Source organism: Dioscorea cayenensis, chromosome 12 (genome assembly GCF_009730915.1).
Source record: "Dioscorea cayenensis subsp. rotundata cultivar TDr96_F1 chromosome 12, TDr96_F1_v2_PseudoChromosome.rev07_lg8_w22 25.fasta, whole genome shotgun sequence".
Classification (NCBI taxonomy): domain Eukaryota; kingdom Viridiplantae; phylum Streptophyta; class Magnoliopsida; order Dioscoreales; family Dioscoreaceae; genus Dioscorea; species Dioscorea cayenensis.
The window spans coordinates 21,575,804-21,602,459 of NC_052482.1; the positions used below are offsets into that span (position 1 = coordinate 21,575,804).

Below are 26,656 nucleotides of genomic sequence, written 5' to 3' on the forward strand. Positions count from 1 at the left end.
GATGCTTGAGTGATGACGTGGCATAAGGGTTGTCCTGATACCAATGAAAATGAGTTAGAGAAAACCGACTTCTTTTGATGCTTGAGTAATGATTTTGTATGAGGGTTGTCCAAGTACAGGGCCAATGAAAGCGAGTTAGAGAAAACCGACTTCTTTTAATGCTTAAGTGATGATGTGTCATGAAGGTCATTCCTATGACCTAAAACGTGGTAGTGAAAGAGGTGCAGAGTCCAAAAGTTGACCTGAGTTACCCACCAATATGCTTATCCAATGCTCGGTTTATTATGTATCTTTTATTTCTTTAATTTTGTATATAAACGCAAAACAATCACGACCTTTGATCTTCAACCAGTGTAATGATAGGATATTAAACTCTTAACCTTTAGCTTTGGAGAAAAAGAAGTTATAACTTTTTTTTTATTGTAAAACTAGTTATTAAAGTATATCTTGTGCCATTTTTTTATTAAAGAAAATAAATAAATAAAATTATGATTATGTGATTTTATCATACATTAATATTCTTGCATTTAGCTAATTAAAAATTAATGATATGATTAAATTATCCAATTCACTTAATCTAGTTAAAATTATTAAGTTAAGATTAATTAGAGAATGGAACATATTAATAATTAAATTTATCAATATTGATCGAATTAAACATTGATTAGCTGAGATAAAGAATTCCTTCAATTAAATGTAATTTGTCTGGTAAATGGACGATAGTACACAATGAAATGGGTCTTGTATGCTTCACCAGTTTGTGGTTGACTCTTGAAAACATCACATGCAACACATATCAGAAGGATCTGAAATAAGATTGATCATCAAAGAAGTGTCTTACAAATAATAAGAGTATCTTGTAAACCTGTTAAAGGAAGTTAAAATGTACTATTGCATGGCCGTAGGTTGCTACTGCATACATAACTATCAAAAAGAAAAATATTATAGTTCCGATGCCCCACACAGTTGCTAAGCCAAATATAGTGATGGTCTTTATACCATTAGAGGAATGAGTTAGTAAATCGGCTTATGTAAAAAGTGGCTTATGTAAAAAGTGACCGAAGAACAAAGGGAGCAACAATACATACCATCCTCAAAATATATTTGTTGCATATATTGCAGTGATGCACACGAGGAGGCTTATAGCGGGAGCACTTCATAGAAAATCTTGACTCTCCATTCTAACTCATTTGAACAAATCATTCAATCTCGTAAGCAGCATTCTTTACTAGAGCACAAGAAAAATCGAAGCTCATAGAATCTAATATATAGCCTTATGATAACGAACAAGAATACCTTCTTGACTTGTTGTAAGGAGATATCAGGGTTCTCTAAGTTTGGTCTACTGAAGCATGGTTCCCTAGATCACTCAAAAAAGCCATTACGTAAATGAGCATAGTCATGGAGGTGAGGAGAGTAAACAAAACAATATCGAAAAGCCCAATGCTAGAGTTCAATCTAAACCAGTTGTCAATAGCCTCAAAGACTAACTACAATATAAAGAAAATGAATGCTACTTGGGTCATCACACGTTTAGGTTCCTGTGACCTCGTTATTACGATCCTAAAGAAATGCTCTTGCTGGGTCAGAGGGGTTGGAGACGGTAAAGCAATGATGGCAGGGGATGGTAAAGCAAGAGGGGGAGGAGGGAAAGAGCGAGTGTGAGATGGAGAGAAGCAACCGACTAGTTTTTTATGGTTTGAGTGGTGATGCGTCGTCATGGTTGTGTCTATACATACGATGTGGTAGTGTATGGCGTTGGGCCCAAAAAGTGAGCCTGAGTCACTATGGTCTTTTGCCGCTTGGGTTGAATGCTTATCTATAATGTAAATCACTATTATATTCTTATGGCGCCCGCATTAAATGCTTATCAACTGTTGTTTATGAGAGTAATGAATTATAAATATCTTATTTATTGCAAAAGTGGTTATTAACATATATCTTTTGTCATGTTTTGTTTTATTAAATAAAATAAATAAATAAAAGTATGATTATGTGATTTTATCATCAAATAATATTTTTTTGCATTTAGCTAATTAAAATTTAATAATATGATTAAATTATAAATTACTTTTTATCGATTTAAAAGTATTAAGTTAAGATTTAGAGAATGGAACATGTGGGGGTTTTTCCGAATATATTATATATATGTTTATTAATCAAATTGTTGAGTTTCTTATTAATTAAAAATCCTTTTATATTCTCATTTTTTTGTTAAATCTAGATCAAAGACACATTTATGGATTAATTTATAGAATTAAAATTTATATATTTTACTTAGATGACAGATAAGTATTATATATATAATGGATAAATCATAACTTTTATTAGATAATAAGTACTATCTTTTCAAATAAATATTTTTAGAATCTAATTTTTGAAAAAAAAATAATCATCTTAAAATAGTTAATAATTAATTTAAAAATCTATCAATAATAGTAAGCACCTATTAGTCATTTTAATAATTTTTATTTTAGCTAATCAATTTTTAATTGAATTAATATTAATACATTTAATTATTTTTGTAAAAAAAACTTTTTAAAAAATAATTAAATTTATTAATATTAATCAAACTAAACGTTGATTAGCTCAGATAAGAATTTCTTCAATCTCTTGTTTTTGAACCAAATATTTTTATATAAATTTAAATTACACTTTATTCCATTTCCATAATAATTTGATGTGTGGTTTGCGCGTAAAAAAACTACTAAAACAAAGTCCGAAATATTTTTAATGAAACGCATATAAAAGTAAGCAATTATGATAATAGGAATGTGATGGTTGAGTATTAATAGTGTTTGTGGGTACACTCAATTGCATGTAATGTTATAGCAGTTATAGATATGTAAACTCAAAAAATGATTATTCTTTTATTCTTAAAGAAAAGAGGAGAATCAATAGTGTTGATGATATTTTGATGGCAGGCACAGATATAAATGCAAATGCAGTCTCTTAAATTAAAAAAATTTTGATACTCAGTTCATGATTAAAGGATCTTGGAAACTTAAATTTTTTTCCTAGAACGGAAAGATATGTCAAGGAGGCAAATGGAGTTACTTTGACTCAAAGAAAATTTGCAATGGATTTAATTGAAGAGTATAATTGTAAATCATATACTTCAGTTATTAGTCCTTTTTGCCTGCAGGAATAAAATTGAGCATGGATGATAGATCTCCTCTTGGAAAATCCTCTTGCTTAACATGCACTAGACCTGAGATATTTCCTATGTTGTGCAATACCTCAGCCAGTGAGACTAGACCGAGCTGGACTCAAATGGGCCGGGCACACCACTTTATTTCGGTCGGCCTTTGATTTTGAGAATACATTTATACATATGGACACATTAATAGTATCAATTGTTAAAATTATATAAATTAAAATATTGAAGTATATAGTAATTATTTAATAGACTTTTTTTAAATTCAAAATTTATAAAAATAGCTTAACTTGGGTTACTATGTCAGAAATTTATAAGATAAGAAGGAGAATTTATTGATATACAAACATATAGCCATCTGGACATCTCCTTTTGTTTTCTTTGGTATTCTTCTCTTCTTGTTCGACTATATATATAAATAATTACCGATGAAAAGTTCTTATATACACCAAGGTCATTAAGGATGACAATGTACATCTGCAACTCTGTCCATGGGACCAAGTCGATCCTCTCACCCCTTGTATGTGTTAAATAGAATAATCCATTAACAAGATTAGACACATAATATACGTCAGAGCATGGTTAATACAAAGATCAGGGGAACTAGCAAAGCGCCACATGCAATCTATCAGGTTAATAGATGATAAGTACACAATGAAGTGGATTTGAGATTAGATCTAGGAATGAGAAATTAAACCTACATGTGAAATCTTGTATGCTTCACTAGTTTGTTGTTGAGTCCTGAAAATAACACGCGCGGCATATATTAGAAGTATCTGAAATGAGATCATTAGAGAAGTGTATGACAAATGATAAGAGTATCTTGTAAATCAGTTAAAGAAAATTTAAATATAGACACAATTGCGTAGCTGCAGGTTGCTACAGCATACATAAACACCAGAAAGAAAAGAAAATCTTGTAGTTTTGATACTCCACACAATTGCTCGGGCCAGATACATTGATGGTCCTGATACCATTATAGGAATCAGTCAATAAGCAAACATAATTTTAAATTTTATGTAAATAGTGATCAAAGAACAAATGAGCAATAATACATATTATCCTCAAAATACATTTGTCGTTTATACTGAAATGATGCGCACAAGGAGGCTTATAGCGGGAGCACTTCAAACAGAATCTCAACTCTGTATTCTGAAAGCATAATATTACAAAAACCATGGGTTATCATGAGAGTAGATATCACAATTGTTATATATAAGCAGCATCTATACAGCTAGACAATGAAGAAATATACCTGCTTGACTTAACAGGGAGATAATAGGCTTTCTCTAGGTCTAGCGTATAATGTTGAGGCACGGTTCCCAGATCGCCACTCAAAATAGCCATAATGTAAGTGAGCAAAGTCATGACCATAAAGAAAGAGAGAGCAAAACGGTGTTGAAGAACCCCCGGCACAGTTCAATCCAAGCCAATTGTGAATAGTCTCAAAGACTGTGGCATAATAAAAATAGACCATAATAAGGAAAACGATTACTACTGGGATTATCACACGTTTGGGTCCATACATACAAAGTGGCAGTGTATGGGGTTGGGTTCAAAAGTGAGTGTGACTCACCGTTGTCTTCTTCCGCTGACGCTGAATGCTTATTCACATTGGGTCGTCTTCTTCTACCGCTCACGTTGAATGCTTATTCACGTTGGGTGGTCGTTTTCTACCTTTCGCGTTGAATGTTTATCCACGTTGGGTCGTCTTCATCTACCGCTCGCGCTGAATGCTTATTCATGTTGGGTGGTCGTTTTCTACTTTTCGTGTTGAATATTTATCCAGGTTGGGTCGTCTTCTTCTGCCGCTCGGGCTGAATGTTTATCCATATTGGGTCATCCTTTTCTACAGCTGACGCTGAATATTAGGTCACCATTTTCTGCCCTTAACACTGAATGTTTATCTGAATATTGGGTTGTCATTTTCTGCCCTTAGCACTAAATGCTTATCCACGTTAAGTCATGACGCTAAATGCTTATCCACGTTGGATCGTCTTCTTCCGCCGCTCGCGTTGAAAGCTTATCCAAGTTGGGTGGTTGTTTTATGCCTTTCAGGCTGAATACTTATCCACGTTGGGTGGTCGTTTTCTACCCTTCACGCTGAATGCTTATCCACGTTGGGTCGTCTTCTTCTGCCGCTCACGCTGAATGCTTATCCACGTGGGTCATCATTTTCTGCCCTTTGCGTTGAATGCTTATTCACGTTGAATCATCTTTTTCTACGGCTCGCACTCAATGTTTATCCACATTGGGTATCACATATATCTTTGTTAGTTTAAATAAATGAGGAATTTAATTAGATTTTGTTAATTATTAATATATTAAATAAAACTATGATTATCGGGTTTTATCATGCATAATATTCTGGCATTTAGTTGATTAAAAATTAATAACATGATTAAATTATAGAATTCTTTTAATTGATTTAAAAGTATGAAGTTAAGATCTAGAGAATGGAACATGTGGTTTTTTTTTGTTGGGATATTATATATATATATATATATATATTAATAAAATTGTTTTATTTTTTTAATTAAAATCTTTTACATGGGATACAATAAAAAATATATGATATTCTCACATTTTTTTTAAAAAAAAATCTGGATTTAAAACACATTTATGGATTAATTCATAGAATTAAAATATAGATGTTATATTTTGTTAAAAAATAGATATTTTTTTTATAGATACATGAAATGGATAAATCATAACTTTTTTTTTATAATAAGTATTATCTTTTCAAACAAATATTTTAAAAACTAATATTTGAAACAAAAAATCATCTAAACAAAAACACTTTAGTAATTAATTTAAAAATCTATCAATAATAATCAGCACTTATTGATATATTAATAATTATTATTTGAGCTAATCCGTATTTAATTTGATTAATATTAATAAATTTAATATTTTTAAAAATATTTTTTTAAATAATTAAATTTATTAATATTGATCAAATTAAACATTTATAAGCTCAAATAACAATTCCTCCAATCTCTTATTTTTGAACCAAATAATTTTATATAAATTTAAATTACACTTTATTCCATTTCCATAATGATTTGATGCGTGTTTACCCGTATTTCTATTTAAAAAAACTACTAAAACAAAGCCTTAAGCATTTTATTTATTTATTTATTTATTTATTTATTTATTAAATGCATATAATATTAGCAATTAAGATAATGGGAATGAGATGGTTGAGTATTAACTACTGGCTGTAATTTATCATTACATTAACTTTTTTTATATTTCATCAGACTAAAAATTATGCAATATACATCCAGATGTTGCTTCATTATAAAATTACCTGCAGAAAATAACAATTATATTATTTTTTAAAGTAACAAAATATATATTATTGTTATAAACAGTTTTTTTCCTCTCAATAATCATTATGAAATGTTGACTCTTTTTACTTGAGTTAAGTAAAAAAAAATGAAAACGTGGATTTAAAGTTTAATTATTTACATTAGTTTCAAAAAGAAAAATTCATCTTTTATCAAAAAAAAGGTGGTTTCCTAATGTGAGAGCAACAGTGTGGTCGCCGGTCGGTTGCTTACATTGACTATAATTTTTTTTTTTATTTTATTTTATTTTTTTATTAAAGAAGGTGATAGTTCACTCTCGTCATCTGTTCTAAAACATAGTTTATATTGAAAAAAAAAATCAAAAAGATAAATTTCACCGTTGTTAAATAATTCATAAATTTGAGCTCTTTCTTCAATGCTTCCATTAGCTAAAAGAGTTAGATCGAGAGAAATTCCATTTATCAAAATTATATGAATAAATTTTTTATATATATATATATATATATATAATTCATAAAAAGTAAACAATTGAAAATTCATATAAAGAAACAGAATAAAAATCTCAAAATAGCACAAAAAGGAAGGTAAAACATGAGAGCGAGGTGGATTTTGAACTCATCTCTGGTACCTTTCTCTTGCAAGAGTGCGTTACATGTACTATCATTTTTTATTGCTTAAAGTTAAATAGATTTAAAATACATTGCCTGATTTTGTTTTTTAAATATTAGAAGATAAAAAAAAGGGGAGATTTTATTGATTTATTATAGCATATGTAAACTAGGTTTCTGAAAACAATGTACAAACATATGGCCATCTAGCCATCTAGGCATCTCCTTTTGTTTTCTTTGGTATTCTTCTCTTCATGTCTGACTACATGCTTGATGATGATGATGCCGAGTTGGTGCCATCAAGAGTAGTCCGGAAATGAAGACCAGAGCCATTATCCACCTTTGTTGGGCATATCCAACATGCTGCATTTCTCCCAAACAACTGCAAATATATTAGACCAGACATCAAATTAATTCACTAAAAAAAAAAATGACCATATAAATATGCCATCTTGTATATATAGATCTATATAATATATATATATATATATATTTACCAATGAAAAGTTCTCATATGCCCCAAGGTCATAAGGATGGCGATGTGCATCTGCAACTCCGTCCAAGAGAGAACGTTCTCTCACTCCTTGTGCGTGCTGATCAATTGAATAATCCATGAACAATATGAGAAACACAAAATATAGTTCAGGAAATTAAACTAAATGACAACTTAAATTTCCAAACCTCTATTGTAGTCTTGTTGTGGAGGGCAAGGTATATATGCCAGAGAAAGAGCATGGTTAATACAAGCGTAAGGGGAAATAGCAAAGCGCCACATGTAATCTGCCAGGTTAATAGGCGATAAGTACACAATGAACTGGATTAATTGGTGATTAGAGAGGAATATGAAAACAAACTTACATGTGAAATCTTGTATGCTTCACCGGTTTGTTGTTGAGTCTTGAAAACATCACGTGCAGCACATATCAGAAGGATCTGAAATGAGATCACCGGAGAAGTGTCTGACAAATGATAAGAGTATCTTGTAAACCCGTTAAAAAAAGTTCAAACTTACAGTTGCATGGCAGCAAGTTGCTACTGCATACATAACCACCAGAATGAAAATCTTATAGTTTCGATGCCCCACACAGTTGCTCAGCCAAATACAGTGATGGTCCTGATACCATTAAAGGAATGAGTCAGTAAATAGACATAATTTTGAATTTAATGTAAAAGTGATTGAAGAACAAAGGAACAATAATACGTACCATCCTCAAAATACATTTGTTGCAAATGCTACAGTGATGCGCACGAGGGGGCCTATAGCGAGAGCACTTCATGCAAAATCTTGACTCTCCATTCTGACTCATTCAAACAAATAAATCATTCAATCTCCTAAGTAGCATTTTTCACTAAAGCACAAGTAAACCAGAAGCACATAGAATTTAATAAACAATCTGTAGAGTATAAAAATACCTTCTTGCCTTCGTGCAGAGAGATATCAGGGTTCTCTAGGTCTTTGTAGCGTAGAGGCACAGTTCCCGGATCACTCATAATACCCATGATATAAGTGAGCATAGTCATGGCGGTGAGGAGAGAAAACAAAACAGCATTGAAAAACCCCACAATAGAGTCCAATCCAAGCCACTTGTCAATAGTCTCAAAGATTGTGGCATAGTAGAAATAGATCATAATAAGGAAAACGATTACCACTGGGGTTATCACACGTTTGGGTTCTTGTGACCTTGGCATTACTAGCCCAAAGAGATGCTCTCACTTGGTCTAAGGGGGTTGGAAATGGGAAGCAACGGCTGCCGAGGTGGTGCTCTTCTGAGTCTATTGGAGCGAGAGGAGGAGGAGAGCGAGTGAGAGACTGAGAGAAGCAACCGGCTAGCTTTTAATGATTTGAGTGGTGACATCATGGTTGTCTCCATACATGCAACGTGGCAGTGTATGGGGTTGGCTTCAAAAGGGAGCGGGAGTCAAAAGGGAGCGGGAGTCACCGTCGTCTTCTGCCGCTTGCGCTTATACTTATCCATGTTGGTTCGTCGTTTTCTACAGCTCGCTCTGAATACTTATCCATGTTAGTTAGTTTTTTTCTATCGTTCGCGCTGACTCACATTAAATGCTTATATTCACGTTGGGTCGTCTTCTTCTATCGCCCGCACTGATATTTTTGTTATCATTTGTTTAGATAAATGTGAAATTTAATTACATATTATTGATTATTAATATATCAAAATAAAACTATTATTGTGTTGGTTTTATCATACATAATATTTTTGCATTTAGTTGATTAAAAATTAATAATATGATTAAATTATAGAATTCTTTTAATCATTTAAAAATATTTAGTTAAGATCTAGAGAATGGAACATGTGGTTTTTTTCATTTGGAATATATTATATATGTTTATTAATAAAATTGTTGAGCTGTTTTTATTAATTAAAATCTTTTACATGGGATACAATAAAAAATATATGATATTCCCACTTCTTTTTTATTTTTTTAATCTGGATCGAAAACATATTTATATTAAAAAAAAGAAAACACATTTATAGATTAATTCATAGAATTAAAATTTATATGTTATATTTAGTTGAAAAATTAGTATTTTTTTATAGATATATAAAATAGATAAATCATAACTTTTTTTTGTATAATAAGTACTATCTTTTCAAACAAGTATTTTAAAATTTTAGTATTTGAAAAAAACATAATCATCTAAATATAAATACTTAGTAATTAATTTAAAAATCTACCAATAATAATAGACACTTATTAATATTCTAATGATTCTTATTTGAGCTAATTAATCCGTATTTAATTTTGATTAATATTAATAAATTTAATATTTTAAAAATAAAACTTCTTTTTAAAAATAATTAATAATATTGATCAAATTAAATATTGATTAGCTCAAATAACAATTCCTCCAATCTCTTATTTTTGAACCAAATATATTTATATAAATTTAAATTACACTTTCCGTAATGATTTGATATGTGATTTGCCTTATTTTTATTTTTATTTTTTTATGAAATACATATAATGTCAGCAATTAAGATAATAGGAATGAGATGGTTGAGTATTAACTAACGTCTGTAATTTACCATTACATTAACTTATTTTTAATATTACATCAGATTAAAAATTCTACCATGTACATCCAGATGGGCTTCAATATAAAATTATCTGCAGAAAATATATATATATATATATATATAATTTTTTAAAATAACAGAATATATATTATTGTTATAAATCTCCCTCCACTAATCAATATCAAATGTTATTAAAAAAATTATCCACTTTATTCAAAAACTACCGCCACCACGCGATGGCATCTTCTGAAAGGAAGCCAGAGGCCATTGAGGGAACTGGCGAGATCGGTGGCGCAACCCACACCGACTTTGTTATCTTGGAACCTTCTGGATTATTATTGATTAAATGAAATTTTCTTAAATTTTATCTTTACGCACACCCCCCTGAAATATTTTTTAATAAAATTTCTAGTTGTTAGGTAAATAAATAAATAAATAAATACATGATGTAGTTCATAGCTGAAAATGAAATTCATGTTTATTAAATACCAAATGAAAACAAACCTTGATTCAGATTTTAATGGATGTTAAAGACCAAATTAAACAAAATATATATCCCCATTGTTAAGGAAAGTAATGAGATTAAGATGTCACTAATTAGTCACAAAAAAGAATAATAATATTTTAAAACAAAGTATATATATATGATATGATCCCCATCTTGTCCATGTTACTTCTATTGTTGGTAAGCCAAACATTTGGTGCAACTGATTTTGTGTAGCTTTATTTCAGTTGAGGAAAAGGTGTATCATTATAATTATAAATAAATGAATAGACATTCACATAATTAAACTTAGTTTAATCTTTTGACAACCTAACTAAAGTGCTAGTGTTATGGTGAAGAAGAGGAAGAAGGAGAAGAAGAAGAAGAAGAAGGAGATTGATGGCTTACCTTCTTTTGCTTAAAGACTTGGAGAAGACCATCACCAACTTCATGGACAAAAAATTCAACAACAACAACAACAACTACAACAACAAATCATCCATTTTGTTCTAACATTGAATACTGAACATCAAAACAGATCATGTACTCATTTAAAGCTATGCCTTTAGCACCACTCTAAAGATAAAGGAAATTATAATACTTATTTTCTCACTATATAAACACCATCCCCTTTGCCATTGTTCCTCATCACTAACTCATTCAATTCCCAATACCATTCATTCAACATAGCTCAATGGCAGCAGCAGCAGCAGCTCTGGCATTGTTGTTTAAGGCTCTCATCTTCATAGTTCTTTATCCAGAGCTTGCTCAAGCACAACAGACTGGCATCACAAGGCATTACAAATTTGATGTAAGTTCTTTTCTTAATTAATAATTAGCAAAGTTCTAAGTTTTTCTTTTCAGTATAAATTAATTAATTGCATTACAATTTTGATTTGCATTTTCTTCTTTAGATTGTGATGGCCAATGTTACAAGACTATGCCATACAAAAAGCATAGCGACGGTGAACGGGAAGTTCCCCGGACCACCGATCGTCGCCAGAGAAGGTGACAGGCTTGTCATTAAGGTTGTCAACCACATCCAGAGCAATATAACTCTTCACTGGTACGTGCATGTATTATTCACGCATGCATACATATATACATGCTTGAAAGTCTTGAGTTTATAATTAATGACTTGTAAATTTAATATTATGTTATGAAGGCATGGGATTAGGCAGCTAAGAAGTGGATGGGCAGATGGTCCAGCCTACATAACACAGTGTCCAATTAGAACAGGACAGAGCTATGTATACAACTACACAATTGTAGGTCAGAGAGGTACACTCTGGTGGCATGCACACATCTCATGGTTGAGATCCACCCTCTATGGCCCCATCATTATCCTTCCTACGCTTGGAATCCCTTACCCATTCACCAAACCATACAAACAAGTCCCCATCGTATTTGGTAATAAACCATGCATTCTCTCAAACTAATAATTACCTAACCTGAAAAATTTTCAAACAAGGTTGTTAATTAGTTATGGGTAAACAGGGGAGTGGTTCAACTCAGACACGGAGGCAATTATCAACCAAGCTCTTCAGACAGGTGGTGGTCCTAATGTCTCAGATGCTTACACCATTAATGGCCTTCCAGGACCTCTCTACAACTGCTCAGCTAAGGGTACATACATATATATATATGCTATTTTTTAAATCATTAATTAATTCATCTAATTATTATAAGGTAAAAATTACGTACTTAAAATTTTTTAATTTGCATGGTTGCATGCATGCAGATACGTTCAAGTTGAATGTGAAGCCTGGCAAGGTTTATCTTCTTCGCATAATCAACTCGGCGCTCAACGATGAGCTCTTCTTCAGCATTGCAAATCACTCACTCACCACTGTCGATGTTGATGCCGTCTATGTTAAACCTTTCACCACTGACACAATCCTCATCGGACCAGGCCAGACAACCAACGTCCTACTCCAAACCAAACCTGAATTCCCTTCTGCCACCTTTCTCATGCTTGCAAGGCCATATGCCACAGGCCTTGGCACCTTTGACAACTCCACAGTTGCAGGAATCCTTGAGTACAAGAACCCTGATAAATCTCAAGCTTCATTTAACAAGAAACTCCCACTCTTGAAACCAACTCTTCCATCTCTAAATGACACTTCATTTGCCACAAATTTCACCAACAAACTACGTAGCTTAGCAAGCTCACAGTTCCCTGCCAATGTCCCTCAGAAAGTAGACAAGAATTTCTTCTTCACTGTAGGTCTGGGCACAAGCCCTTGTGATAAGAACCAGACATGCCAAGGTCCAAATGGAACCAAGTTCTCAGCATCCATCAACAATGTCTCATTTGTAATGCCAACCATTGCACTCCTCCAAGCTCACTTCACAGGCCAGTCTAAGGCTGTTTACTCTCCCTACTTCCCTATCATCCCTCTCCACCAGTTTAACTACACTGGAACACCACCTAACAACACCATGGTGAGCAATGGAACCAAGGTTGTGGTGCTTCCTTTTAACACCAGTGTGGAGCTTGTCATGCAGGACACTAGCATTCTTGGAGCTGAGAGCCACCCATTGCACCTTCATGGGTTCAACTTCTTTGTTGTTGGTCAAGGGTTTGGGAATTATGATCCTGTTAATGACCCTAAGAAATACAATCTTGTAGACCCTGTGGAGAGGAACACTGTTGGTATTCCTGTTGGTGGTTGGGTTGCCATAAGGTTCCTTGCTGATAACCCTGGTTAGTAGTCAATATTATTATACATATACATTGTTTTATAATTAGTATTTATTTATATTGATGTTGATTTTGATGATGGATTTATAGGGGTTTGGTTCATGCATTGTCATTTGGAGGTGCATACTAGTTGGGGTTTGAAGATGGCTTGGCTAGTGTTGGATGGGAGCCTGCCAAACCAGAAGCTGCCACCACCGCCGTCTGATCTTCCTCAGTGTTGATCTTCTTTAATTCTTTGATTTTTGAAGATTGTTTGTTTGCCTCTTGATGGTGGTGGTTGTTGTTGTCGTTGTTTTATTTTGGGGTTTTGATAAATTATTGTGCAATTGATTTTGCTGACATTGTATTAGTCTGGAAGGCTTTGTTTTTGATTTTTCATTAATAAAAATCTCAAGTTGTTGAGTTACATCTTTCTGCTTGCCTTAATATTTACTTGTATTGTCTTTGGTTACAATACAAGTAAATGCTCTTTTTTTTTCACCTGTTTTAAAATATAAAATATAAAATACTTTTGGGTATTTTTTAAAAAATATATATATATAAATTGCTATTTTGCAGGGGGTGGCCAGTCAAAAAAACAATAATTAAACAACGGAATGAACCTTAATGAAAAGATCAATGACCAGAAAAGAGAACAAGATCAGCTGAGTACATCATTGAATAGATAAAAAAACAGAGCAAGGGTTAATCAATCCATTTGTTAGAGCATCTTCACGAGGTAAATCATTACAAACATCAACAAACAATTGACTGGACTAGGCCTTCAAAATCTTTGATGAAAAGAAGATAAAGTCAATGCAATGTTGAGTTCATTGATGTCAACAGCGGAAGTTTCTTTGTATATGTCAAGTACAGTTTATGAGGTATAAGAAGGAATCGATATCGACATTCCTAAGAGCAAGGTTATTTTTTTTTTCTTCAAACCATGTAGGAGGCATCGAGTTCCCCTTCACCGGTTTCCTGCCATCCAGAACTCACTCTATATTTGTAGATAGGGCATGTTCCTTGTTGCCGCAACCAAGGATCTATACAGTTGCAGTGGAACTGCAAAAGAAATGGAGCATTAACAACTTGAAAATTGAAACATCTTCTGAGCTTATTATTACTTCACTGAACTTGTCAATTAAGAAGTTCTAAAAAAAGGATTGTGAAATGCTAGTGCTTCTCAAAATGGCTTAAGTATATACTATGTGCTATACACATTTAATGATGCCAAAATAATCCATCTACCAAATGTACAGAAAATATAAAGTCGAAATAATTTTCCAAAGACTAAAATTTACACTGAAGAAAAAAAAAGGTGCCGATTTTTTCATAGGCAAGTTGGCTATAAGGGTATTTTACCTGATGGAAGCATGGCAAGCTTCTTACTAACTCACCCACATTGACTTGTTCCAAGCAAACACTGCATGTCAGCTCATCACCTAGAGCTTTTGTATTTTCCTCTGATTTGACATTGTCTTGCTTCTTCTGGTAAGAGAAGTGAAACTACTTACCACAATGTCTTATAAAGAAAGACATTTTCCAAAGTGGAGAACTAAAGACATAACTTAACAAAAGACAGATCTCAACAAGAAGCAGCCAAGTAAAGAGAAGTGTAGTCTAGAGTAGAAAAGGAAGGCTTAAAAACAGTATTCACAATATGAGGTATAAAAAGTAAAAATAGATTGATTGTCACATAAATACACTTTCCAAACATAACATTCTAACTGACTAGAATCAGATGATAATTGCTTTTGTGGTCCTATATAAATAAGCAGTGATTTTTTATTGCCGGTACAACTAGTAGGAGAAAATAGGAAATGCAATATTAACCAATGATATAAACACCACATGTTAAAAGCATAACATATAAATGGGAATGCTTCAACAGATAAAATTATTTTGAATAATATGGATAGAAACACATATCAACAATAACCTGAGGTAACCATGCAGTTCTTTATGTAATTTGTTTTTAGATCCATGACAACGTATTAATGTGATGGCAAATGAACAATAAGCATTCCTGACAAATCACAGAATTTCCTAGATGTAAAACACGGTTGAAAACACACCAGTAACTACACCAGTTATTAAAAAAGTCAAGTGGGATGTATAAGATAAGCTTACCTCAGTAACTACACCAGAGGACGATGATGCTTGCTGCAATGATGATCCATTACTGTGAAGAGTGAACAAAAACAATTTAGATGACATCCTTTGGAGAAAAAATTGCAAAAAGATGAAATTATGAAAGAAACAATAAATTTCAAGCCACTAAATGAACCATATAAGATCTAGATAGTTTACAATTTCGGTCCAGACGCGGAGCCTTGATTTGATTGAGATTTGTATATATGAACAGGAAGGGCGTTAATCTCTTCCTCGCTCATAGAAGGAGCATCTGGATTATTATCAGAGTCTAATGCTCTTAATGTATCATAATCTGAAGAGAATAAAATTTTCAAATAAGCAAAATCCATATAACCAGCATCTATACGCAAAGCACATATTTAGAAACAAAACAAAACACAACACAAACCTAAATCATCAAACTCCCGATCAAGAAGAGCAAGCTGCAGCCTAAGCCCTTGCAGTCGGCCTCTCGTTGCAAAAGCTATGGATGGCGGCATGTGCAGCCGCAATTCAGTATGCCCGAGCAACCCACTAGCCGCAGCAGCATGAGCTTGAGCTTGGGCCTGAAGTTGCTGGCATGTAGCATACATTCGAAGGCTCGTAGCCATTAAAAATACACCCAATGCTAACCACAGCTACAATGATACAATCATAATATGATGAACACACATCTCAAGCCAATACCAAAAAAATCAAGCAAAAATATAATGAAATACCAAAAAGTTGGGTGACATTTGATTCGAGTTCAGTATCATAAACAGCAACAGGACTGCCAGAGAAACAATGCACATGATATTATCAGTCAAAGGGCATTCCTTTAAATAGAAAGCAAGTTCTTTTCATCAAAACATTGGGGAAACAAGTGCAATACCAGCCACAAGAAAAGTCAGCGAGTTAGAATTAACAGGCCGAGCTCCGGGATGCCAACGCTGAAATCATAAGAGCAAAATGGAAAAACATATAAAATCATGTTGGAATTGCAAGAAAACATCACACATTGCGAAAAAAAGTACAAAGATTCAGAGAAACATACTACAGTGCGCCTCCCAGGGATAAACTCTGGGATCCCGCTCTCGATTTCTCCTCTGCTCCCCCGAAAAACAAAACTCATGGTTCCAAATATCTCAGATCAAAAGCCGCTTTATCCAATCAAAGAAGCTACACATACATAAGATTAATCAGCACTGAATCAACATGAATGCAAAGAGCGCACATTAAAAATCTCACCTTTTTCAGCACAACGAATTAAAACCCTAGATTCCGCAATTGAGGAATTGAGAAAGGAATCGAGGAAGAGAGAATTAATTCAGTGGAGATAGATATCAAGAATAAATGGTTAACATTTTGGGAGAGATTCGATGGAGAGAAAAGGAAAGGATTAGAAGAAAGAGAAGAAGGATAAGGATCGAAGTTGAAGGGATTTTAGCAGAGAAATGAGATAAAAATGGAAGGTTGATAATAACTAATAAATATTATTAACAGCTGAACGAAACGCGGTAAAAGCGAAGTCAACGTTGTCAACCAACCAGTGCAAATAGTCAAACTTAGTTAACCATAGCCCGGCCCATGTCTTTTTTATTTTCAATTTTTTTTTTAAAAAATGAGGTTTTTTATTTTATTTTATTTCATTAATTCAATATATATATATATATGTACATATTTAGAAATTGCTAAAATTGTAATCATTTTTTGGTGTCTCCTTTCACATATATACCTGTATAATTCAATCAACAATTTGTACTAGTTATTATCATTTAATTATTTAATAATAATGAAAAGATATTTAATAACTAAATAGAATTTCATGAAGGTTCATCTCTCTTATGAAATAAATTTATTTTAAAATATATTGAAATTTAGGATGAGGATATGTTTATATAAAGATGTTTAAATTTATTCAAAACATTGTTAAGCCAAAAGTCAAGATGGCCGAGTTGGTCTAAGGCGCCAGTTTCAGGTACTGGTCCGAAGGGGCATGGGTTCGAATCCCATTCTTGACAATACTTCCTTTTTTTTTTTTTCGACAATAAAAACAAAAGGGGGCTCATCTTTGAATCCATTCTCTCTTTGTTTATCATTCCAACAATTATTACCTTTCAGACAGCATCAGCAAGTTAAAAAAACAAAAAGAGCAAAGATCTAATTGTACTCCACAATGGAGGGGTACATTTGCTGACATGGACACTGGCAACTTTAGTAGCCACCTCACGTAGCAAATGCTACTAGAACTAAGTAATCACCACAGATTAATATAAGTTTTTGGACCACCATAACAAAATTCTTGTGTGCTGAAAATTATACATTGAAATGGATTCTGACAAACTTCAAATATAAAATCAGCAAAGACTAAAAACAAAGAATAAATTCAAAGAAGAGTTGACTAGGGTCACTTAATTCCAAAGTCTCATGGTGAATTGATGTGCTTGAGTTATAAAAAGAAAAAAAAACACATATTGAAACCATATGAGAGTTAGGGAATTCAATAGAATACTTTCAGTAAACAAAGCTTGGGAAAGAAATGCAATGCTACTCTCAGTGACAAGGAATATATTTCTCAGAATAAAGAGTAATTCAAGAGATAGAATAGTCAAATTGTATACAGATTACTTTGTCAATCAATTGAGCAAGAAGACAGGCATGATTCCATCACAATTTTATTTAGGAAAACCAACCACCCACCATTTAACTAATCTGAAGAATATCATGCATGAATCTAGACCATGGAGTCTGAATTGGAATAAGGAGGAGTACTTAAATCGAAATGTATAAGAGCAGGTCTCTGAAAGTGCCTTTCAGACCAACTTTAGAAGAATCATCAGGGAAAATTAGTTTCAACTGAAACCAACCAACCAAGAAACTGAATAAAAAACATAGATGAGACAAATGGCGAATTGATGTGCATAAACAGTATATCAGGTTAGGAGTACTAAATTAGAATGGAATCAAAGTATACAAACAGCATAAGAGCATTAGAAGTAATATGCATTCAGAATTCATACAGAACTAAACATTTGTGTTGAAATATAAGACAAAAGGAAATAGCAGACATAACAAATTAGAACTGGATATGACCAACCATTCTCCATAGTAAGACAGAACAAAGCAAATTTTGTACAACAACTCTCAGGCAAAGGCAAAGTTCACTGCATTGCAGACAAAGCAAAATCAATTAGAAAACAAACATCTATCAGGAAAGTATTCAGAGCATTCAAGATAGGATCAAATCATCTGCTCGATCACTGAAACATTCTTTTCTTTTCTTTTCTTTCACCAGAGAATGACCATATCAAGACTGCTCTCTTTGCATTTTCACCATGTGGCAGTGATAACCATAATATATATATATGTATCTATATATACACACGTTCCAAGTAACAAGAAGATGCAAGCATGTTTCTTGAAAATTTTCCAAAGATCATCTATTTACACACGGGAATAGAGAAACAAAATCTAAAACTCTTATGAATAGATCTTAAAAGAACAAAAAGATAAAAACCCAAAGCACCTACACAACAAAATGTGAGCTTTCTCCATCTTCTAAATGCAAGAGTTTCATCTTATCATATAAAACCAGAGGACGTTTTAAGTTCGTGTACTCCTACTAAACAAGGATCCTCTCTGGCTCAAATTCAAAGATGCAGAGCTCTCCAACCTCGGTCTAGAAGAAGACATAGGCCTAATGCGTCTGAAGAATGAGAAGAAGCTTCGGAAAGCTCTGCTAATCCTTCCATGCTCTCTGGAATGGCTTTCCTCTGGATGCCCACAAGATCCTTCTCGGAGCACCAGCTCCGGCATTAAATCCACCATCCATCTCAGTATAAACAGAAGGTAGCTCTCTTTCCCCTGCCGGACGTCCTCCGGCAAATCTCCCAACCGCGAAACCCCCACCAGGAAGTCTCCAAATAGTCAGCCCCACCATCTCCTCCTCACTTCCCTCCATGGAGTTCTGCTCATCTTCATGGACATCTATCCCACCTCCTCCTCCACCAACGTCAGTGGGCATCTCGTGACGGCAAACAGGACACGAGTTTCTGAGCGAAAGCCATGGCAAGATGCAATCTTGATGATAGATGTGCTTGCAGGGCATCTCCCTCGCATCATCACCGAGCTGGAAAGCCTCCTTGCAGACAGCACAGTGGGATTCCATACCGACATGCCCGGCGGTTATCTCAATGGTAGGCATCGATTCAATCGCAGCCTTGGACGCCGGCGGATTCTCGCACCCACGTCCGGCAGGCAATCCATTGATCCCGAACTGAGAGAGCTGGTCCAGCAGCCGCTCAAGCCCCGATCCCATCAAAAAATCCGACATCTGAGCCGGCATCGGCCGGAGCCCCAACCCCGCCCCATCATCGTAGTAAAGCTCAAAGCTTCTGCTCGGAGAGATGTCACCGGCACCATCGCCCGCGCCACGGAGAACGATGACGGGGTTGAAGGGGGATCTGTCATCACCGTATCCATGGCGGTTGCGGCGACGCCGCACGTCAACGTCAGACGCCGGGTCGTGGTTCTCGTAGCGGCGATGGCGAGGGGCTTCCTCAGCTGAAATAGGGTTCTCGACCTCCTCAATGAAGCCGCCGCCGCAGTCAGGGCACACAACGGAGTCCATGGCCGGAACTCTGACGACGCGGCGGCAGGCGTAGCACCAGTAGGATGAGGCAGAGGCCATGAAAAAGCTGCGATCTTTGGCTCGGAAAACAACGAAAGTTGGAATTTTTCACGAATTTCTTGTCGGAGATCAATCAAATCCCTCGATTTTTGCTGGTGAGAAATGAAAAAATCAGAGAATTTGCACGGAAAAAAAATTGGATTTTTATTTTTTGGCTTGCTAGGGAATTCAAACCCAGAGGGAGGTGAGCCGAAGTGGGGATCACCGGACGGTGATCAGAGTCGAGAGAGGAATGAGAGATTTGGGGATGAAATGAGAGAGACCTGAGCTTATAAGGTCTTCAAAGCGTGCGAAAAAAGAATTGAAAACTAACGGTGTTAACGGCCGTCATTCTGACAGTGAGTTAGCTTGTGAATAGATATCACACATGGCGATATATCATTGGCCTTCTAGTGACGGCGTTATCTTAGCAGACGTTTTGGACCGGCTACCAAGCCGCGTAGCTTCTTTGCAAGCGGTCTTCGCTGATGTACTTAGCTGTCAGTTGATTTGACGAAAATACCCTACTAAACCAACTCACTAAGAAAAGGGCATTTTTGTAATAAGATGCATGCAATTTTTACTACGTTTACTTTTCCAGTTCTTAAACTCTGTCTAATTTTATCTTCAGACTTTGTTAACGAACAAATAACATTAAATTAAAGCATAAAGTTTGAAATTCCTTTGAATTTCAATGGAGTTCTGTGACTTAAAACTATGGTACTGGAATCATTGAAACAGGAAAAGCCTCTTTACTGAGAAAAAAAAAAACCAGTTGAAACTTAGCGTTAGAAACAAGGGAACTTTTTTCTTTGTATTTGTGTAGCTTTGTGATACAGAGATGCTGAACTTTGTCTACCACTTGTTCACTTTGGATTTATTAAAGAGACATCTCTTTGCACCTTTAATTTTTCTTTACCTTTTCTCTTTCTTCTTTTTTTTTTGTTTTTCTGTTGTTCTTGTGAGGTCTCTTTTTTATCCACGTGAGCTCATACATCAGTTCACAAGATTTGGATATTCCTTTCAAGTTGGAAAAGATTTGAGAGAATCTATAATAGTTGTTTGTAATTGACTTTGATTAGTTTAATTATTTGTTTGGGAGAAACTTGTTGTTGCTAAATTGCTAATTTATTTTGCCATTTGACTGTGGAGATGATTAACATCAGAGATTAAGATCCTTGGCTTTGTTTGGACTTTGAATCTCTTGTTTGACCTTCCTAGAAGGATGCATGAATGATCATTTCATTAACTGTGTAAAAATGATGACGTATTAATTATAAAGTAATAAAGATGTTTTGCATGATAATCTCTAAAATGATTCTGTTTTGTCTTTCCAACGTGCCATGGTGTTCTTTTTGGATATTCAAGCAGACTTTCTGATTATTCAGATTGGATTGCAATCAATAGAGCGAGAACACATTTATAAGAAAGATATATTGTAAAGTATGACCAATTACATAATGAATGAAACTTTAAATAAGATGACAAGATTGGTTTAATGATAATAAAAGCTATTTATTGCCAACACATGGAAGTTTGTCTCATCACTAACTAGCTAGCTAGTGATTAATGCAAAGGTGCTCATGATCAATAATTTAGGAGCGAATTTGCTTTTCCTGTATGTTTTGAAGATAAAAATGGATAAATCATGACCTATTAAAGTTTAATGATTGTGTACAGTCAATATATAGAGTGAAAAGTGGCACAAATTGGCTTGATCAGACATAGCAATTAATGATTAAACACAATTACCTCAACTTCCAGCGCACCTCTTTCAGCAATGAGGAAAGTCCTCTCCTAGCTAGTGTAATTGGTGAGTCATCTATAGACATATATCTAATCCCTTGTAGCGACTATGTATAGATGTCAGTTGATGAAAGCTAGCCCATACTATCCTCTACATGTGTCTTTCAATTTTTTGTCATCTCTTTTTTTGGTAAGGTTACTTAATCACCATTTGTGATTGAAGCTTTTTTTTCTTCTTTTTATATCTAATCTCCATTTTATCCCTATCATAACATTATCTAGCTATGTCTATCTTTTTAATATATTTTAGTAATTTATCTATTTTTTTAAAATAAGTATTAAATGAAAACTAAAAAAATATAGGAATCAAAGTCACAATGTAAGTGTAGCAGATGGACAAAAGGAAAATAAATGAATTAATCAAACCATCACTTTAAATAAGATAATTGAAGATGCATTTAGTAATATTTTTTTAGAGATTATTTATCTATTAACTTCATTTTATATAAAAAAAAGTCTTATAGCAATTTTTCAATTTTATTCATCTATTTTATTTATTGACACATATGAGACAAATACTCTCAATTTTAAAAAAAATTAGGAATATACACAAGCATGTGGCGCATAATCGCAAGTTTAACAAATACTTATGTCACCACCTTGTATAAGTTTTGACATCCGATTTTAAGTCCTCTTAGAAACAGACATTCTAAACAAAAAAAACCTCTTGAACCAACCAAATGAAATACATAAAATAAATATCTTAGCACAAGAACGCCAACATTCAGGATGCAAACTGCACTAGAGACACACTGGTCCATGCTATAAATCATTACTAAGCAACTTCAATGAAAACAAACAAGAATATAACATCACAAGTGGCGCCCATTGTTTGAAGATAATGCCAACTTGCCCTACAATGACTTAATAATCCCAATAATCAAATATCAAACATCTTAGAATCACTTGAAAACAGAGCAATTTTGCACCTAATCATCAAACCGTACTTTAAAACACTGGGCCCCATTCAAATCTCACTCAGGTCTCTGATTGGCCTTGCACGAACTTTTCCTGTAGCGAAACCAACAGCTGATTCCCCCGTACCGCTCCGGTGTAGTTATCCGCTTGTGGGTCCCACCCATCACTGGTCCCGAAACAAAAGTCCACGTCACGTCTCAAGTGGAAGAGAGACCAAAGTTTGGACGTGATAAAGAAACCAGCCAACCACAGCGCAAGATCTTATCCTGGGAACGCTGAGGTGGCAGACACGATCTAAAGCCAATCACTAACGATCAAGATCTTAATCTGCCCATTGGTTCGGCCTGCTTCCAGAGCCGTCCATGCGTCAAGATTCGTGTCCATACGAGCCCATCTGACCGCTTCTGTCGCCGCCTAAGACACGGATCGGAACAAATCCCACCGCTGCTGCGCCAGTCCAAACACCGCCGAACATATCCAACCATTCAGATATCTCCACGTCATCAAAAATCACGTGGAGTGGTCGAACAGAGTGCCTGTACCCTGTGGCTGTGCTTGAATGAGAGGTCTGATATAAAAAATGGAAGCAAGGTTGGAAAAGCGAACCCGAATCAGTCCACGTGGATATTTGGACAGACGAGATTTGAGCATCTATTTGCACTTTCCCCCTCAAATACTTTAATAAAAAAAAATAATAATAAAAGTACCACAAATATCCCCAAAAGCCCCCTCCCATCGGAATCCCATTCCCGGAAAAATATCTTCTACCGCCACCGCCACCGCCACCATCGCCACCACCACCTTCTTCTCCGATCGAAACCCTAATTCTTGGATCGTTCTCGCTGTCGGTGTTCAATGGGGGAAGAAGCTGATCCTCTCGATTGTGATTTGCTGATGGATGGATGTGAAGATGGGGATGGAAGGAGGGTTCTCGAATGGGAGATTGGGCTTCCCAGCGCCGACGATCTCACACCGCTTTCTCAGACGCTGATCACGCCGGAGCTCGCATCGGCTTTCAGCATCACGCCAGAGCCTTGCCGGACGATACTCGACGTCATACGGGCATCTCAGAACACCGTCTCTAACCTCAAGCGTAACTCGGCGTCCTCATCGTCCTCCACCTCGGCTCTCAAATCCTTCCCCCCTTTTCCTTCTCCAGCTTCCGATGATCCGATGGTCCTTGCGAGAGATGATGATCCGGTGAATCCGAAGGTCGACGACGGCGAATCAGAACCATCCCGGAAGGCACGGAGACAGGACTCTGCCGTGATGGAGGATGGGGATTCTTCTGCTCTCCGGCAGGAGAATTCCACCGATGATCACTCGGCCCGAACTCTCAAGAGGCCACGGCTCGTTTGGACCCCTCAGCTCCACAAGAGGTTTGTCGATGTGGTCGCCCATCTGGGCATCAAAAACGCGGTGCCGAAGACGATCATGCAGCTGATGAACGTGGAGGGGCTCACGAGAGAGAACGTCGCCAGCCATCTTCAAAAGTATAGGCTGTACCTAAAGCGAATGCAAGGGCTTTCAAACGAGGGTCCATCCTCTTCCGACCATCTGTTCGCATCCACGCCAGTCCCACAGAGCTTGCGCGAGCAGCAGCCGATGCCAGTGCCGATGCCATACACCATGCCCTCAATGTTCCCCATGCCAGTTTATGGAATGTCGCATCATCAGGGACATAGCCCTGTGGCAATGGTACCTGTCAACAATCACCATGGAGCTGGAGCTGGAGCTGGAGCTGGAGCTGGAGCTACCATGGATTTGAGACTCTCCATCATCATCCCTACGGAGCTGCTTTCACTGAGAGGACCAGGGATTGCTCCTGAGGTAACTAGTTAGGTTCATTGTTTCATATATCCTCATGCTACCACTAATGATGATGATGATGATGATGATAAATAAAAGATTGAAGTTTTTGCTCACTGTTTCATGCAAAGATGACCTTTTTTTTGGATTGTTTGTGTGGAATGATCATACTCAATGCTGAATTTCTTGAGATTGTTCTCTGTTGCATGTTGCAGTGATTTATCTATTTATCATTCACAATGCTGAATTTATATTTAAAGTTCACATTTTTTTTAAAAAAAAAAGAAATTGAATTGAATTCCTACATCCATATTGTCTATTATGCTTACTGGATTCTTGGGTAATTCTTGTCGAAACATGGTATCAGCTCTGTTGATAGTAGGATGTGATGTCATTCCACTTTGGCAATGTCTTGTACAGCACTATAACCTCTATTATTGTCCATTAAGGTTGCATTTACAATTGTACTTTTGAACTTTTCATATGATATCTATCACCTTGTGCCATGTTACATGTTTTAAGCCATTTGATCTTGTGCTTATATTAGGATTACTATGACTTTTGCTTTTCCTTTTCCTTTTTCGGTTCTCTTGATGCTGATTGATTGCCACTACCCAATTGTAATGTATGTTGGCTATTAAAACCTGGCTATCAAATATGTACATTTGCTTTTCCTGATGATTTAGTATCTAATCAAGCTGTTGCGTCTTGAAAATTCAAGTCCTGGATAAAACTGGTAAACTAACAGTACCTGCCCAACTATGTTTTACAAGGTAATCATTGATTGTAAACCTAAAAAAGCACTGTCTCTTTGATTGAAACATAAAAAAGTTGGCATGCTTGCCTATGGACCTTATGCTATTGAATATATGTTTACTCAAATCCTTGTGACTGAAATTTGAATGAAGTATAATTGAATTGTTTTATCTGGAGAGATTCCAACCATACAAGAACAGAGATTTAACTGAATTTTGTCAATGGTGAATGCGTGAGCTGTATTCATTCTTTTATTCTGTTTGCAGATTAATATCCTAATACCTACAAATAGTTAAGTTTGTACGATAATGATACATGCGCCTTGTTGCGAATGATTGTGTATGCTCTACTAATAGCTTCAGGTTTATTGCGATAGTTTGATTTAAGTATAATGAACCAATCTCCCTCTCATTCATCCTCAATAACTCTTTGTAGCTCCGCCCATGACTCCATTTCTTATTTTTTTGGCACTGCCAAAATGAAAATTTTATTAAGAGCAAACAGCTGATTACAGAAAAAAATACAATAGCCCTAAAACATGCTTAAAAAGGCTAACAGGACAAAGAATGTTCTTTCTTATTGGTCTCTATTCATGTTGCTTGTTTGTTTTTATTAATTAATTGATTGCTATCAATTCAGAAAGTCTTTCAGAATACATGGATTGAACAGCTTACAAGAAATTCAATGAATGACCCAACTGCATTCATGGTCATTCAATTTGTGTTTCTTGTGTGCTAACATTGTCTAACAAAAAAACTTGCACGGATGCAGTGATGCTATTTCACTTGTGTCGCAGGTATACTGCTCATCATCCAGGTTTCATTTGTTCATCATAGATACTAATAAACCGAACAAGTAGCAGGTTTCAAACTTTCCAAAGACAATCCGGGTACTTGGAAGTATACAAATGGTTCAAAGGGTAAAATTCTTGTATTCACTGAGATATATGGTGCATTGCACAAAAACTACTGCATATATATATATATATATATTTCATGTGACATTATTATAATATATCAATGATTTAAATCTATTTATACATAATGTTTTAGTACTATTATAATTATTTATACATAAAATTCTTGCATGTGATATTATTATAATTATAGTAACACATGACACATATTCATGGCTTAATGCAGTATACCAGCAGAAACAAGAATATCGGATGCATGCCATGAATATGATATATATATATATATATATCATATAAACGTAATGTTATACTAAGAATAACTCACCCAAAAGTTGAGGGATAAGATACAAACTTCCAATTGCAATCTACAAGCACAT

At 35.0% G+C, this 26,656-nt stretch overlaps 5 protein-coding genes and 1 non-coding gene across 6 annotated transcripts; 3 read left to right on the top strand and 3 right to left on the bottom strand.

Annotated features, from left to right (window-relative positions):
- Positions 1–7,341: 7,341 nt before the first annotated feature.
- On the bottom strand, positions 7,342–8,708 carry LOC120273327 (probable protein S-acyltransferase 16). The gene is made up of 7 exons (XM_039279948.1): positions 8,493–8,708; positions 8,285–8,377; positions 8,092–8,193; positions 7,938–8,012; positions 7,761–7,859; positions 7,577–7,672; positions 7,342–7,461 (listed from the first exon to the last, which is right to left on the bottom strand). The coding sequence occupies exons 1-7, from the start codon at positions 8,706–8,708 to the stop codon at positions 7,342–7,344; spliced, it is 801 nt and encodes a 266-aa protein (XP_039135882.1).
- Positions 8,709–11,162: 2,454 nt separating this feature from the next.
- Positions 11,163–13,714, top strand: LOC120273001 (laccase-17-like). Its single transcript, XM_039279642.1, has 6 exons — positions 11,163–11,415; positions 11,519–11,670; positions 11,770–12,014; positions 12,102–12,230; positions 12,346–13,311; positions 13,399–13,714. Exons 1-6 carry the CDS (start codon positions 11,299–11,301, stop codon positions 13,527–13,529), a joined length of 1,740 nt encoding a protein of 579 aa, XP_039135576.1. The 5' UTR covers positions 11,163–11,298; the 3' UTR covers positions 13,530–13,714.
- A 324-nt stretch (positions 13,715–14,038) lies between these two features.
- Positions 14,039–16,846, bottom strand: LOC120273105 (E3 ubiquitin-protein ligase SDIR1-like). The gene is made up of 9 exons (XM_039279754.1): positions 16,654–16,846; positions 16,460–16,584; positions 16,298–16,355; positions 16,143–16,195; positions 15,833–16,061; positions 15,601–15,736; positions 15,421–15,472; positions 14,653–14,778; positions 14,039–14,352 (listed from the first exon to the last, which is right to left on the bottom strand). The coding sequence occupies exons 2-9, from the start codon at positions 16,535–16,537 to the stop codon at positions 14,227–14,229; spliced, it is 858 nt and encodes a 285-aa protein (XP_039135688.1). The 5' UTR covers positions 16,538–16,584; positions 16,654–16,846; the 3' UTR covers positions 14,039–14,226.
- Positions 16,847–17,345: 499 nt separating this feature from the next.
- On the top strand, positions 17,346–17,426 carry TRNAL-CAG. The gene has a single exon. It is a non-coding gene; the product is annotated as a tRNA-Leu (tRNA).
- A 1,393-nt stretch (positions 17,427–18,819) lies between these two features.
- Positions 18,820–20,332, bottom strand: LOC120273489 (probable E3 ubiquitin-protein ligase RHC2A). Its single transcript, XM_039280113.1, has one exon. The coding sequence runs from the start codon at positions 20,093–20,095 to the stop codon at positions 19,145–19,147; it is 951 nt and encodes a 316-aa protein (XP_039136047.1). The 5' UTR covers positions 20,096–20,332; the 3' UTR covers positions 18,820–19,144.
- Positions 20,333–22,603: 2,271 nt separating this feature from the next.
- LOC120273488 (transcription factor PCL1-like) lies at positions 22,604–24,834 on the top strand. Its single transcript, XM_039280112.1, has one exon. The coding sequence runs from the start codon at positions 23,654–23,656 to the stop codon at positions 24,638–24,640; it is 987 nt and encodes a 328-aa protein (XP_039136046.1). The 5' UTR covers positions 22,604–23,653; the 3' UTR covers positions 24,641–24,834.
- The last annotated feature ends 1,822 nt before the right edge of the window (positions 24,835–26,656 follow it).